General features: G+C 35.5%; 1 protein-coding gene across 2 annotated transcripts in view; it reads left to right on the top strand.

The window, feature by feature from the left end:
* PDHX (pyruvate dehydrogenase complex component X) overlaps positions 1 to 17,303 on the top strand; it is a 49,510-nt gene that overhangs the window by 21,048 nt on the left and 11,159 nt on the right. For both annotated transcript variants that reach the window (XM_075094374.1, XM_075094373.1), the window contains exons 6-9: positions 2,215 to 2,398; positions 3,957 to 4,104; positions 11,514 to 11,572; positions 16,076 to 16,234. In XM_075094374.1, coding sequence (XP_074950475.1) covers positions 2,215 to 2,398; positions 3,957 to 4,104; positions 11,514 to 11,572; positions 16,076 to 16,234 — 550 coding nt within the window. The remainder of the gene's footprint in view (positions 1 to 2,214; positions 2,399 to 3,956; positions 4,105 to 11,513; positions 11,573 to 16,075; positions 16,235 to 17,303) is intronic.

Raw genomic sequence — 17,303 nt, 5'->3', positions numbered from 1 at the left:
TTATAGAGTAGTTGGAAATATGTGTCCAACCCTTCCTTTTCCAGTTCTAATAAAATTATCTATTTGCCTGACTTGTACTGAAACCTGTTTGGTTTGATTTGGTGCCTCCTCCAACCTACTTATATGCAGGCTTGCACTCTTGCACCCATGACGGTCATAACATTGCTGTATCCATTTTTCTTAATCAGGTAAATCGTGGAATTGGTGGGGGGGAAATGATTTTTATATGTACATATATGTACGTATAACAAATATTTATATAATATAAAAAAATGTATATATCAAATGTTTTATTTATGTATATTTTATATATATTTATATCTCATGCTCATGCAGGAGCTTCAAAAAATCTTGACTGAATCTTCTGTTCTAAAAATAAGCTCAATTTTGACAATGCATTTTTCAGTTAACATACTAAAAGCCACCAAAATTATTAAAGCATTTTGACTTGGCTGTGGTAGGTAGGACCATCTGGTTTTTGTCATTTGCATAATATATGGAAGTAATTTTAAAGCATTTCCTTATCCTTAAAATATATAAGAAGCTATAAAAGCTTTATTTTATGTATTATGGAATATAATGAGCAGATGGTCTGTCTTATGACTGCCAAGTTAAAACCCTGAAGTAATTTTTGGTAGCTTCTAATATGTTAACTAGGAAAGTTGTATTGTGTCATGCAGTTACTTTCTTTGTCTCAAATTGTAATGCTAGGGGATGATTTTCAATGAAATCTGATTTTTTTTCTGATGTAGTAGTTATGTTAAATAGTAAACACTTATTTTTAAAACAAATTGTGGCTAACGTTAATTTGGGAAAAGAAGTAACAAATAATAACAAACTTACATCCTGAGTTCAGTCATTTTTTTATTTTTAATATCATTTGCTCAAGTATGTATTGAAGCTAAAAATAAATTGAAGCAAGTCAGCAATCAGTAAAAGGCATTATATAGAACACACAGAGCTTTTTAGTTTTTGATTCTTGGTTCTGGAGTGCTTCTTTGTTAGGAAGAACAAAGAATGCATGATGTTCTGAGATTTTGTCCTTTCTACAAAAATTTAATAACACATTAACTATTGACTCTCAAGCAGTAATCTAAGGAAAGCTTTGTTGTTTAGTATTTATGGCTTATGTTTAGAAGCCAAGGTGTGGTAGTTAGCTGTCTGATTTTTACATTTATTTTTAGTTTCCTCTGCCTGTGTATATAATAGAACTTTTTGTACCTGCTGTGGTGATGTCTTCATGAAGTGATGGAGATGTATCTAGGGTATATGATGCAGACTTTTGTTATCAGATCTGGAGCACAGGTCTTCTAAGTGGCTCATATAGGTATAGTTACAACTGCAAAACAGAATTTTTACTATAGCTTGTTTCCCTTGCAGTTGGCAGTGGTGGTGTAAATGCAGTCTTTTCTGATTAGCATCGTAGGTGCTAATCTTTAGCATGTTGCTTCATAAATACAATGCACCTAGGGTAGATGTAGTATTATAGCCTAAAGGTGGGAATTTACTTATGTCAGTCATACTGTGCCCACAAGAGGGAAGTTTTTGTGGTGGTAGCTATATCAGTATAAAGACTCTGGGAGCATGCTTATAGAGTAGATGAGGTTCAACCACACCTGGGACTGCTACATGTTACTCAGTTTTTGGCTTTTATTCTTTAGTGTGGTGCTCCCTTTCAAATTGCTTATGAAGTATGGACTTATATACTTTCTACACCTGTTCGTGCATACTTATGCCAGAAGAGTACAGAGAAATGAATGATAAATATACTAAGTTTTCTGTAAGCACTAATTAATGACATTAAATTTGAATGATTACAAATATAACAGATGAAACAGTTTTTATTTGAGAATTTATAGCCTGAGTAAGTGTACTCTGATATCATATTTAGAAGAATTGTTAGTGCAATTCGCAAATTACCTTGTACACTCACCATTAGTGGTAATGAATATTATGCCTCTCTAATACAAGTTTTTTCTGTTACTTCATATTCAAGCCCTCTTATTCACATATGTTAATGAGAGTTTACTAAAAAGATATCATAAAAGAGACACAAAATTCATATGAGTTAAGACTAATCATCTTAATGTTTGGTTTGACAATAAATTTAAATGCACAGAAGTAGCAAATTATTTAAATGATGGAATAGTAATACTTCAGGAATTTTTGAAATAGTTTCTTTGTTGTCAGTATTTCACTGTGTTTAATCACCAGGGATGCTCTCAAACTTCTGCAAGAGAAGCAGAAGGGCAAACCCAGTGAATTGAAACCTGCAGTTTCTCCAGCTCCTCCCCAGCCTGCTGCAGGGCCTTCTGCTTCACAAGCAACAGCTGTGACCTCTGCTTATCCAAGGCCAGCAGTTCCACCAGTTTCCACACCAGGACAACCTGCTGCACTGGTAACATTTCTGTTAAGTCCTCAACACTGCTACAGCTAAATATTGCTGTGGCTACTTAAGTAGCTATATGAGATTTCCAGAACTGGAAAGAAAAAGGAAACTAAGGCCAACCAGATGCCAAGCCCAGTAATGTGCAGTTTTTAGTATGTTTGTGTGATTCTAAAGAAGCGTAATTCAAACTGCAGAGCTCTCAAAATTATGGTCTGCACACTACTTTGTGTGACTTTTAAATTAAGCCATGAAAAAATTGCACTGCAGGCCTTGGGAAGGGCAAAGTCAGAGAGGTAGCAGTTTTATTTCAGTCCCCATACAAGAAGATATTAGTTTGGAAAGCAACAAGACACCCTTTCCCTCAATCCCTGCAGGATCAGTATATCAATGTATATTTGCAAACTTGGAGAAACTTGAATCCTGATTTATTTTTACTGTACTTCATTAGTTTGCTTTCCTGCAATATATGTATGTGTAAATGTCCATTGATGAGTTATCAAGGAGCAAGGAAGGAGAGGGCTTAGTGGTTGTTTTGAGGAGTAATTTTGCAAACTCTAGCACCTAAATAGAGTTTTTATGTTAATTTGAAATGTTAGAAGTACCAGAAATTATATTTTAAAGGATAAATGTCCATGCTGAAATGCACGTGAGTAGAAATTTAAAAGCTTTTGTGAAAAATGGGGGGGGGGGGAACCTTTCTGGCTCTACAACTGAATTTGAAGTATCTTTACAGGCTGAAGTCAACAATGTAGATACAATTAATAATATTCAGAAAAATGTTGCTTTTTTGTACTATACAAAGAATCAAACAAACACAGAAAGCTCAAACTTTGATAGTTTTCCATTACAGAAAAAAAATATTTCTTTGATTGCACCAGAACATACATACTGCTGTTTGTTGTGCGTTGAGTACCACTCTGTGTGTAGTATACTTGCTATAGATTAGGTATACAAAATAATGTTTTAGAGAATCACTTATTTTCTTGCTTTCTGTAGTCAGTGATATTTCAAGAGATTCCTTGCTTCTGTGAAGAAGTTGGGAAAACTTCTTCACTGAAACTGGAAGGAGAGAGAAGAATAACAAAAAAGATATGCAGTAAAGCCTGTCTTAAGGAAACACTCAGGGAACTGAAAAAGCAATATCTTACTGAGGAAATATTCTATTATAATTTGAATGGAACAAAGCATATTCTGAGCAATATGCGAGGTCTGGCAGACGGAACAGTGCTTATATACTCTGGCTGAGAATTAATGCCTGAATATGTGGGATTTTTTTTTAAGTAATCTGCTAGACTAGTGGGATGAATTCTATACTGTAAAGTGAAACTATCTTTAATCTGTAAAACCTGTTGTGTTGATCCGAGTTAAGTGGAATAGACTAGAACACTCAACAGCCTTAATCATATTAATTTCAGTAGTTGGAATGTATCACTTTTTGATATTAGGGGATATTTGAAGTGAGCAGGAGTCACTCATGATAACGCATCAATGCTGGAGTCCTTTTTCAGCAAAGGGGAAGTATGTTTGCTCTCTTGATATTTAATATGCAGCATATGATTTCTTTCAGGGCACATTCACAGAAATCCCAGCTAGCAACATCCGAAGAGTTATTGCTAAGAGATTAACAGAGTCTAAAACTACTATACCTCACGCGTATGCTGCTGCTGACTGTGACATTGATGCTATTTTGAAATTAAGGAAAGAATTGGCCAAAGGTTAGTGATTAAAGTGATTTACTGTAACACGTGGTACTAATGCACAGTTTGCCTTGTTTACATAGTCTTGCCCAGGCAGTGTAGATTTTTGTATAGGCAGAACACTATGCATTCAAATAACCTTTTGGTATGGTGCACTTAAGCTGTAGTTCCCTGTGATTATTGAATTGGACAACTTATCAAGATATAGGAAGACAGAGATGTTACTTTGCCAACTAACACAACACTGTGGAGAGCTGCCGCTTAACACAAGACTATGCATTGTCCGGTAGGTTTTTGTTCCCTTCCAACCAGATGCAGCAATATTTAGCTTCTTTCTGGTTAAAATCTCAAATTATTCATGTGAAAGATAATAGGGGAAGCTTCAAATTAAAATATACTCATGCTCTGTCCTTCTAGGAACAATGTTAAAATTTAGTTTTGCTGGCCTCTCTGTTGAATTTACTGGAAAAGGAAAGTTAATGCAGCCTCTCAAATTCTGGCTGAGAATGGCTTTATCCATGGCGAGGAAAGAACGTGAGTTTTTAGCACATACCAGCCAATGCATGGTAAATTCCTCCTGAAGGCAAAGTGATGGTATTAATGTGAAAGAGGCAGGGTTAGCTCTTCTGCTGAAATTTATATATATGCGTAAAGCTATGTTAAGCTATTGGAATAGAAATTTGTCCCACAGAAAACTGGATAATTTTAAAATATACATTGAGAATTGGATTAAAAGCTGTAAATCTCTCTCTATATGTGTAAATCCCAGTTGTCATAATGTGTTCACTGTGTCTTATACAGGAATATTTAAGTGTAAGTTTAATAAATTAAATATTCTCTTTTTGTCTCAACTTTTATTCACTGAAGTGACTTTTTATAAAAAAGTTCTTGAAGTTTAAGGTCATAATCAAAGATTGCTTTGTTTTTTGCTAAAACTGTTCTTGTTTTTATTAAAATCAGCTGAGTGTACTGTGAAATAGGATGTTTTAGTAGTTTCAAAATTAACTGTGCATACTAGAATCTTCAAATCTCAGTTCAAGAATTATATATGACATGCATTTAAAAAAGCAAGAGGATTTTTCAATAGAACACTTTCAGGCAGGTACTTAATTTTCATGCAAAATCTCACATAACTGTTGTTTGCTTAGTGTCTTTTTGTTTAAGAGCTTCTACTTAGTTGGATAAAAACCCCTGAATTTTCTTTTATTTAGAAATATTTGGTCAATATACTAATTTTAATGTTGTCTACAGGAAGTAGCTCTGATTTCATAGTTAGTGAAGGTTCTACACCAAAACCTGTGGAAACTGTTTAGGGAAGGCATTGTTTTATATTAGGTCAGTTCTTAAAATTGCCTGCAGTTACTAGTATTTTTCCTTTTTTTTTTTTTTTTTTTTAATTTGCTAGCTGGTTTAATATTCTGTAAAAAGGACACCAACACAGTGCAATCTATTTATGAATACCAGTGTCAGAAATACGGAAACAAATGCTTTCATAAAGCTCTGACCTCTGTAAGTTAATTTGTTCAAGCCAAATTTACAGCTGAGTAGGTTAGACTGGATTAATCCAGGGCATCTTGCCCTTCAGTGACTCACCTTAAGTTAGAGGGTTATCTAAAAATTGTATCTTTTGTCTCAGAGATATTTAAGCCTGAGGAAAAATTTATTTTATAATACAATGTTTCTTTTTTCCATCACACTTATAAGGCTGTTTTCCATTAAATACACATCTTGAACAAGAATTTAAAGAACTGTAATGAAATAAGATCAGAGAGAAAATTGTTGAGCAGTTGCACTGTAAGACTATTTTTCTCAGCCAGATCATATCTCTGACACCAATCTGGTAAACTGTGGAAAGAATTAATGAATGAATTCACTGTCCTTTTTCAGTCACATCTTCCATCTTCACTTGTCTCCTAAGGTACTTGCAGAGGTTATACATTTTGGAGATATTTTTCTTCACAGAAAAGCTGGATTAAAAAGTTGAAAACCAGTGCTGCATGTTTCTGCCTCTGTAGTGCCTTCATTCCCTCTGATGCTAAAACTTGAGTTACTTTAAGCTGTCCCGATCCACTGACACATTTTGGCATCAGACCTGTAAAACAGTTATAGAAGTGCAACTGAAGTGATGTTGCAAAGTAGGAAGCAGTAGCGGAGGGGAAGGGAGACAGGCCTGGGTGGGGGCAATGCTTGCTTTCAATTTCCTGCTTGTCCACGGAGCTGTAACTAATTCCCATACATTGAGAAATTAGGTTTGGCTGCAGCTGTCCAGGAAGAGTAGCCTTCTCAGGAAATCTGTCTGGTTTTAAGGCAGAACTTGATAAATCAGTCAAGATCATGAGTATGATTGACCGCAATATCTGTAAGTGATTCTTCTGGTCTTAAGTTTGTATAAAATGTGGAATATTCTTCACAAAGAGTAATACTTCTGGTCCCTGAGGTTGGCAGTATTGTTTATTGAATTGATAATATCTTATCTCTGCCTAAAATGACATGTCATCTGTTGCATTTTATCTGATGGAAATCAGTTGAGATCAGTTGACGTCTTTATCAGTTGCAGCCAAACTTATTAGACATAGCTTTTAAAATTGATTTTCATTCTTTTAGAGGAGAGATCCGTTTTCAAATCAAATTGGGAAACTATCAATTACTTTTGATAGGTTTAGCTAATTATGCTAGTGAAAGAAGCATTTATTTGTTTACAAAACTTGACTTTTCAATACCTACAAAGGTTGGATACTACTCCAGGCATGCAGATTAATCTCTGTCACTTTATAAATTTAATTTTTGTTCACCATTCATTCCATTTTATGAAATCTTATTTTCCACACTGTTCAAGCTGCATAAGCAAGTAGTGAAGTTCTGTTTGCTGAAGGAGGCATGCACACATACGCCTCATAACCTGGTACTAAGTTTGTTACTTGGGTAAAAAATTCTGAAGGCCCATTATTTTCAAATGAGGAGAAACAGTTTGTGGGGTGTTTTTTCTCCTACTATACTTTTTTTTCCCTTTTTTTTTTTTGACAAAAGTTTGTTTCTAGAGACCAGAGACATTCTTGGGAGAATACAGCTGTCTACACAAGAGGGCGGCACATAAACAATCTCATATGGATTCTTTTTGGTGCTGTTAAATGAGTCCTTTTCTCTGGTACCGTTTAAATAATTTGTTTTCAATAGTTCATCTTTTAGATGTGTATCCTCCTTATTACACCAAGTAGTAGAAATAGAATTAATAATGTATGCTGTTATAGACATTACCACAATAGTGAAAATCAAATATTTATAGGTCTAAGGAAGTGACGTGACACTTAAAGTTTTGTTCTGAAGCTTCATCATTGCTATCATGTTTTGAAAGCTTATAGGTTCAGGTTCAAATGATAGGTGTCTGAGGCCGTGTGAACTCTGCATTCAGTATAGCATAGCAGGATAGTTTTAATTTACATTTTTATTGCTGTACTGATTGAGAAACTGAGTGCTTTCTTCTCCCTTTATTGAAGCATTTAGAGAAGAGCATGAAAAGCTGGGGCCACCTATTGCTGGCATTGCTGTGACTTTGTTTAACCTTTAGCATTTCTCAGAACTGGACCTAATTTGTGCATGTTCTAAGGTTTAACTGAAGTCTGTGAAACCTAGAGACTTTTACTCACAGAATCAGACCACAAATATCTTCACACTAGTACAAGCCAGTTAGGGGTCTGAACACTAGCCAAGAAAACTTGACCCCAAATCACGAGGATGGATAGGCTGTAAAAAGAGAAACAGTTAGTCATCAATTTATTGCACATTCATTCAACTTGAGCCATAACGCTTTATTGAACAATTGTTTTTGGAGGCTGCATGTGACAGTAATACTAAAGAAAAATCTGCCATTTAGAATTCTAAATTACCTTCAGCGTTTATGTCAGTTTTGAGACTTTAGTTATCGTAAGTCGGTTACTACTTTCAAAGCAAAATGTAGTAATGACTTTGAAAAGTCATGAAAGAGCAAAAGGACCTTTCTAAGTTAAAGTTTTCTAGGTAGTAAGTAGGGCTGTGTTTAACAAAACTTTTGGAAGGATGAAGAACCTAATCCAAACTGACAAGGAAGAGAACTTGAAAGATTTACAGGGTAGGAAATAGGAGTTGTTACAATGTATTGCTGTACATCTGAAGGCTGCATTTCTTGAAAATAAGAATGAGGAGGAAATAAGACAAAAGAAAGAAAAGATGTCAGCTCGGAGGGCTTTCAGTGTAAGTAGTTCTGGGGCTGGGAGAATGAATTTGATGGGTCCCCAGTCAGTTTTTGAGGGCTGTTCTAGAAGGTGGTCCCACTGAGGTGTGGTTCTGTCAGATTGCAGTAGCTAAGCAATGTCTTAGAGAAACCTTAAATGACAGCCTGGAAAAAATGTGTATCACATTTAATTTTTTTTTTATGTTAACTATATTCTTTTATACGTAATTGGAAACACAATATTTTAATCTAAAATTATTTGTAAAAATAAAGCTTGCTTTTCATTTGATGCTTTACTGGTAATTGAGATTAATTAAAGCAAATCTGAAAGAAAGCATGTTGGTTTCACAGAAATTGAGTCCAAATAGTGTTTCAGGTAATACTGTAGGGTATCTGCAAATTGAAATCTATTTGAGCATCCTAAAGGTAGAAGATTCAGTTTGGACTAATGTCAGATAGGAGAAGAAAGGGAAAGGGTGTGGGTTTTTTGGTGTGGTTTGTTGGTTTTTTTTTTCCTAGCTAACAGTGAGCAGTAATAAACCAGTTTGTGGTTTTGTGAATAGATATCCTGATGTCACATCCCTTTTCAGTTCTTGAAAGAAAAGAACTGGGTACCGAACTTTGGAAAATGGATGATACTATAGCTTTTCTATGAGGCGTCTCTTCCAGCTTTAATCTTTAATAGGGTTCCCCCACTTGGGTCATCTAGATGCTAGTGCTCAACAATAGAAGGATTTTTGATTTACTGAAAGCTTTGCCTCTGAGGCAGGGTTAAAAACCAGCTTTGTTATCACAGCGCAACATCAGAAAGTATCTTCCAAGGTCCAAGTTAAATTTCTTTATGTGAATGGGATATCATGTGGATGTGTAGAAAAGGGTTTTCAAGGTTAACCTAATGAAGTTAGTCTTGAAAGGGTCTGTGTACAGAGGCGCCAGCTAGGTTTTAGACACAGATAAGTGTTCACGTAGTGATATCCTGTCTGACTAAGAAATCGATACTTGGTATTTCTAGCAATTTAGATGGTTTTGTTTTCCCTGGGGGTATCCCAGTGTAGAGATCTTTTGATGTGGCATTATAGCACAAGACATAAGCCCTCCAGGAGTGTTAGTGTAGTTCAGAGTCATTTGCTGTTCCTGAGGCTTTATCTTGTGAGTGAATTTTCTCTCAGCTTAGTGTCACAGAGCTGTACACCCAGGAGCTAGAATGCTGATGTTCGAGGGCTACTGTTTTGTACTGGTGACTAGCCCATGCTTGTTAATCCATTTGTGAGGTCCTAAATTAAATTAAACTGGTATTTTCAGATTTTCTAGATGATACACAAGCTGCTTCTCCTTTCACTGGAGTTTTGAATGACTACTTTTTAATGCAAGAGTACCCATGTCATTCTTCTACCTGATTTTTTTTAATGATATCTTATTCACAAGTTAATGTGAAAGGCAATTTATGGTGTTGATATTTTCTTTAAACAGCAGCAAGTCATAAGAAGTGAAGTAAAAAATTGTCTTAGGAATGCTCACTTAAAATTTCTCATGCTTCTTCTGCTGCTGTGGTTTCATTATGAATATTTTTTTAAAATCTAGGGGTGGGAAACAACCACGTGTCTTTGCATAAAACTGAATTCCAGAGACAGTCATGGTAAATTTTTTTTCTGATGGAAATGGTGATGGTTTCTACTGTACGATGAGATGTAATGTGGAAGTTTTATGCAGCATTCCTTACTGTAAGCTTCTTTGTTTTGGGGGTAAAATATAGCAATTATCCCTACTGTAAACTTCAATGATTGAGGGTAAAATATTATCAGACATACTTCACTTAGCTGTACCCCTATATTTTCACTGTATTCCTGTCCCCCCGGAGAGTGGGCAGTGACATTTTTGCCAAGCATTAGGAATGTAATATATAAATCAAAATATAAAATACCAAAATATGTTCAATGACGAAGATACAGGTTTGTCTGATGTAGAATTCTGTTAATACAACGTAGTACTTGCAAATTCCATTGTGTTCCATTAGAATTCTGGCTCTTTTATACATAGATTGCTAAGCATGACAAATGTTGCAGGTCAGCTGTGTGGTAAGTGGATACTTGGTTCATTCCTCCAAATCTATGATCACTAAAGAATATTTCACTTAATATAATTACCTATAAATAATTTTTCCTTTGCAAAAGCATTTCTAATGATACGTATGTGTATTACATGCTGTAAACCAGACTCAAAAATGAAGTAGTGTTGCTTTTTGATCTGTTTAGCTGACAGCACTGATGATGGTAGTAACATAGCTTTTTTATTGTGAGAGTGATTCATTTAATGTTATGTAAATATCATGTATCTTCAGGATAATCTTGTAGCAACTGTGGCATATTCTGCACTGTATTGATAGTCTTAGCTTCTGCTGCCAGTCCTGATTTTAGTTAGTACTTTCAGTCTCCTACAACTTGGAAAAAAATAATGCAGAGCAAATATAACCATCGTTTCCATCCGTCCTTTCTGCTGAGCTCTTGGAGAAAGGAAGCAAATGTACTAAGTGTTGCACAGTATTTCTTAGGCTCGCATTGAAAAAATCCAGTCCCCTCAAGGTCATTTTATCTGCCTCTGGCAAATGCTGCCTTTTTTTATGGGTAGCTTTGATTTTAATTTAACAACTTTGTCACTCATATTATTTTGCAACCTGCTTTAGAATGGATTGTTAACCCATTCTAAGGATTGACAGTTGCCCTCACCTTGCTAATTCTTACATTATAAGGCCCCAAAGGTCACTGGAGAATAGCATACTTCTGATCTATAGCTGAAGAAAAGCTGGTCTCTGCAATTATTCCAGTTATGTATCACACCACATAAAGAATAGTAGTCTCCAGTTTTATCTCTGTATATTTATATCTCTATGGTAGATTTCTATACAGGCAGTAAATAGGTGAAGCATAAAACACACATTGGCTGCTACTTATGAGTAGTAATACTCAGTTTGCAGCTTTTTTGACCTTCTGGCAACAGCTAGCAAGAATATCTCTGCTAAGGAGACTTTTCCTTGGTGATACTCCTTTTGTCCCAAGGGGGAGAAAAGTTTTCATGCTTTTATGATTGTAGTTTGAAGATGAGTTACTTTCTGACAATGTTTCAAAGAAGCAAATCTGCTGAGTCACTGGAATTTTGTCATCACACACATACTGATAACAATCATTGCTGATAAGATTTGTTTCTTTTTTTTTTCTTTTTGCAGAGGACATTAAAGTATCTGTAAATGATTTTATTATCAAGGCAACTGCAGTTACTCTGAAGGTAAGGGAATAATTGACTTTAAAAAAAATGTCTTATACTAAACTGCCAAGCAGTCAAAAGAAGTCGTTTGTAAGCCTATATGGAGATATGAATGCGATCATAACAAAGCTTGTAATTCTTTATCGCTTATTGTCAGGTTTTTTTAAGCTCTCTAGGTAAAATTCTCTACACTGTTTATACTGTGAACAGTATAAATGAGAACTTCTCAGTAAAAGTCCACTTATTACAGCTATCATCTGCAGATAATGATAGGTGCTTTGTCAGCAGACTAAATCAATTGACAAGATAAGTCTTCCATTCTTTACTGTTGCATCTTATTTTCTATTAAAGTTATGAACAAATATTTATTCAAGTCTTATACCAATCTTGTGTGTTACCTCAGATGTATTCTTATGGCATATTCAGTGACCTCTGCTTCAAATTAAAAATTCTTCAGGCAATCAATCTTTGCTTATTGTTAAGAATTGTCATTTTTCCCTCGTTCCCAAGTTAAATGATTGCAATATATCGTGAAGTTAAGATCTTAAATTCCATTAGGGCCTGCCTATTCCATAACAAACTACAGAGGCTTCACAGACTCTATAAGCTAATTGCGTGTTCACTGGGTAGAAGTGGATACATTGCCTTCCAGTTTGTGTTGATTTGCTCTGCTTGGAAACAGTCCTGGTGCCACTTAGTTTTTTGACACTGGAAGGTTTCAGAGATCCTTCGTTAGGAGAACTCCCATGCTTTGGGCCTGTCTCCTCTTAGTCCAGAGTGTCTCAAATATAATCACTTGGAAAACACAGTGTGGAATTAATCTTATTTCCAAACTTGTGAAAAGAAAGAACTGTGATGGTTTCACTTAGATGTGGAGTGTTTTTGGTTTAAATTCAGTTTGAGCTTAATTTCAAAATAAGTCATGTGTGGGAGCTCTGACCAGCCTGAAGACCAGTGTTTTTAAGGTTCAGGAGGAAATAGTATCTTCTAGTGATCACTAACAGCTGGAAAAGATCTCTGTCATGTAGAAAGATAATTAAGGGGGACACACGCTTGATACTTAAACTATCCTATGGAGTGTGCCCTCATCATCAAGGCAATGTGCTTATGTGTAACAATGAATGAATGCAGATTTTGAAGCAGTTCGGTATTGCCATGCATTTGTTACCTATACCTTCTTGACTGCACAGTGATCGAACCTTCTATCTGTATGGTAAATGCCTAAAAAACATGAACTTTTCTGATATCATTGCATCATTTGAGCAGCGGGTTCTAAAAGCTACAAACAGACGAGATAAAGCAGAACAAGTATCCAGACTAGTTTCGTTACCTCACAACAGAATAAAGACAGGAGAAAGGGAGTGAGATTTTTCTCATTTGTGAGGAATATTTTAACTATTCAAAAGCTGAAGGAGGAAGTTCTTAAATGGGGAACTATTCCCATGGATGTATGGAATTAAGAGAGAAAACTGCACTGGAATGGACTTGAGAAATTTCTAGACAAGCATCATCTAAGTAGTAATGTATAATTGCAGAGCTATAACTTTAATAGAAAATAGACAGGATTCTAGGCATTTTCATAAGTAAGTGCCTGAGAGAGATTCTGAGCATTGGATAGACTGGAAAAAGCTTCCCAAGTTATTCTATACCAGAAACAGAAGGAGGCGCTAAATATGCTTCCATTGTTAGATGTGCACATAGCAAGAAGCTGCTTTTTTTTTTTTTTTTTTTGTGGCCTAATGAGACCTCATGTGAGGAAGTGGTGACATCCAAAAATTACTGTGAACCACTAGCTGTGAATGTAGGGTAACAGATCTCTGCACCAGAGAACAGGTGAAAGGAACAGGAGACAGAGGGAGAGAGGAATGAAAGATTAGGTCTTGTGTTTTGTGTTTTTTCTCTTCTACACAAAAAAGACCAGTCAAGAAAGATAATGGGATGTAGTCCTAGTTTACAATTTGTCTGTACATGAAAGAATCACTTGAATGCAAGAATTCAATATACTTTTTATTATTTCCGCTTGTATAAAAAAAAAATTTTTGATGTTATTTGTGGGCTTTTTAAATTGCTGCCTGAAACTTAAAAAAAGGGTAGTTTCCTGTCCGTTTAACTATTAGGCTGCTTCACTGTACTTTGAAGGAGCATACATGTGGATTATGCATATTGTTCATTGCCATTGTTTAAAACAAGATTTCTTTATCTGCCATCACAAAATGACCTACCCAATGAATTCCCTAAATATGATTTCTCTTTCTGATATGCAAATAAAAATATTTAGTGTTCTTTTTCCTAGTATTTTTAGCTGACACTTATAATACAGAATTTGAATCTTAAACTTAAGGATTAGATAGTTCCATGCTGCAAACATGAGAAAGTCACCTGTAGCCTGTCATTTTTAACTTTATTAAAGGAAATTCAATAGACAAACCTAGTAAATGATAATGCATACAACTTTGTAAAATCTTTGGTTACAAATGGCTTGGTGTTCCAGGTCTGATTCTGAGAAGCTGGAGGTCTTGTGCATTGGTTAGAAGAAATTGAGGTGTTTTGTTTTCTGGGTTTTTGTTTGTTTGTTTTGTGTTGGATATTAACATTGTGTTTATATGGAAGTAATCATTAAACTATTCTGCCCCATTGCTTTGTTACAAATCTATGCAAGCATTTGTTTGACTATTAAAATAATAAATAAACCTCTGCCCCAGAATTAACTCAGCATACCAGGAAATAAGTTCATGATAAGGCTCATGTCTCAACTACTTTCTATCAGTGTTTCAGGAAAATATGTGGACTACTAGTTTAAAAGATAAAACCCACCTCCACCTGTTCCTCTCCACCCCAAAATTCAGTGGTGTGAATACATTTGCAAGCTTAAATTCAAGGCAGTTTTATTAACTCTTGTCTGGGCACTGTTCAAATAATATTTTGTTAATATTTTCTTTCTGAACAATGCAAGACATGCTTTTCAAGCATGAATGAACTGACAGCAGCTGGTTGGACAGTTTGTGATTGGTTGGCAAACACTTCAAGATACTGCTTGTATTGGTTCTTTAACATGGTAAATTTCTCCTTCGCAGTTCTTAGGATTGCAAGTCCAATTGTGAATTCTACTTTTTGGCATGGTCTCACCATTTGACAGCCAGAGGTTTGTAAATGTGCCAGTGGGCTCACCAGACGATAGCCCATTAAAATAATTCTTTCTGGAACAAGGAGGGAGGAAGGAAAGCAAGCTTCCAGGCTGACATCCCCAAGTGGTTCGGCTTAGTAACAACGGCTGATAGCAGCCATCTAAAAATAAACAGTCTTTCATAGCTGAAGTGATGGTAGAAATTATACTGTCTGGTCTACATCAAAATCAAGACTATTCTAATTATATTGAAGTTGATAGGAGGAACTCTTTGTCCCTCCCATCTCTTTTGGATACCTTATATAGAGAGTCTTGAAGGCATCTTATAACTGTATATACTGTGGGACTTTCCTGAAGTTTAACTTGCGAAGAGGAGGACTAGCATCTCCTTTTTTAAATTTTATTTAAACAAAATATACATTCTGGTGTTGAAGAATAGGAACTGAGAGTACTGTTACACCACTACTTCTAGGAGTGGAGTTAGTTTAGATAGAGATAATGTGTTCCCTCCCATACTTGTTTCTGGAATACCTTCTCCACTACGAAGTCAACTTCCTAATTTCATTACGGTCAATAACTACTAATCCTGGATTCATTGGAAACAGTACTTTCACAGTATCTATGATCAGTTAGCTGAGACTTAAACTATATGTTGGGTTTTTTGTTTCCCCTGAGCTGTTTCAGCTTTATATGGTGAACTCAAAACCTCATTGAAATTATCAGTAAACATTCTCTCAATTTTAATTGATTCCATACAAAAGAAAATATTTGATGCATTTTAGGAAAACCTCATCTGAACAGTGGTGAGCATACCTGCAGCATATTCCATTTGTAGCTTCCTTTGTTGAGAGTCATTCTTGAGACATGAGTGGAAAACACCACATGGGTATAGTAGGATGTCCATTTCCATGCTTTTTAAGTCAATATCCTGTGATTTATTTTGGGGGAGAAATGACACTGCTTTGCAGCTTTACATGCTGGGCATCTACAAGGTGGTATCAGTGACTTCTGAAGGAATTTGTAGGCTTTTGTTAATTTGTTTCAGCAGCACAAACAAACCTGGCTGCCCTGCCGTTTTCAGTTCCCGGAGCATACATTCATGCTTTCTGACAAAATAAGTTTAAATAAAATAAATGCAAGCTCATCATGTACATCCATTCTTAGATCCTCACAGTGATTTTTTTCTTTTCCTTTGTCTTGCTCTTGGGGGTCCTGATGACAGTTGTGACCTGTTCTTTTGCATTCACTTACAGACAGCAGTCTGTGATGCACTCATTAATTTGGCAAATGCCTATATGTAGCTATGTATCTTAAAGGATTTTCCTTTTTCTTCGTAATTGATTGCACCATTGTTCTTTTAACAGCTGTCTTTTACACTCTTTCTCTTCTGCCGCCTGCAGCAAATGCCAGATGTGAATGTAACCTGGGATGGAGAAGCCTGCAGGCAGCTGGAGTCCATTGACATTTCTATTGCTGTGGCAACAGACCGAGGTCTCATTACACCAATCATAAAAGACGTTGCTGCCAAGGGAATAAAGGAAATTGCTGCCTCTGCAAAGGTAGGTCTTAAATGTACAGTAGGCCGAGGAATATAGTAACTATATAGTTTTTTGTAGCAGAAAATGTATCATGACCCAGATACACATCAATAATAACAAAGGCAGTTTCAAAATGGATCTAAAGAAATTTCAGCATTTCTTAGACTTCAAAGTTATAATTAATTTTGCAACCCTGTTCATTTTTAATTAACAGTCACTTAGCCATTATGTTGTTTAGTTGAGTGCTGGGTAGACTATTTAAAAAATAAACCTGTACAGAATTCTGCAATGTAATATAATTGTATTTCTTTAATCCTCATGAGAAAGCTAGATAGTGTTAATTTCTTTAGTATTTCCATTCTCTGGGTTTGAGATTTTGTTTATTTGGGAGGGTTTTTTTCCCCTGTGCTTAGAAATTTGCTTGTAGCTGCTTGTGTTATTCTGTGCAGTTTTATTCTGGTACTTATTTCTGTCTGCATTTTTTCAGTAGGCAGTTCAGTTGGGAATGTCACCTGAAAGGTAACATTCAACTCCTCAGACTAATGAGCAATATTTTGCATAAATCAAGTGCCAGTTAGTGACTTGAATCTGTAGCAGTTGCTGCCAGCCACAGATGTATTTTGTGGCAGGCAAAAATACAATGAATGATGAAATGTCCCAACACAAGCCTTTTTTTGTCATTTAGTGAGTGCCAAAGGCAGACACAAGCTGCATTTTGTAAACTTTTGTCTTACCAAAAATGACAGAAATCATAATAGTCTGTGTTGGTGGAGGGGAACAACAAAAAAAGTTGTAGCAGAAAAAGGCGTTAAGAGTCATGCCACAAAACATTCATAACTGGATGTTTTAAAGATTTTTCCAGTCGATATGCTTACTTCATGTTGAATGTGTTGTGAAAGCAAATCATTTCACTATTATAATAACCAGCCAAGGATCAAGGTCAGCTGAGCTTGTTATATTATTCTGTGATTAGTGATGGAATGACAATAAAAGCATTATAAGCAGTATAGGTTGTGCTTTCATTATTATCCCCAATACCTGTGATACTATGATGCAGTTATTACAAAGCTCTCTTACCATAAATTAGTGT

This window comes from Phalacrocorax aristotelis, chromosome 5 (genome assembly GCF_949628215.1).
Source record: "Phalacrocorax aristotelis chromosome 5, bGulAri2.1, whole genome shotgun sequence".
NCBI classification, from domain to species: Eukaryota; Metazoa; Chordata; class Aves; order Suliformes; family Phalacrocoracidae; genus Phalacrocorax; species Phalacrocorax aristotelis.
This window is presented reverse-complemented; position numbering and strand designations above follow the sequence as displayed.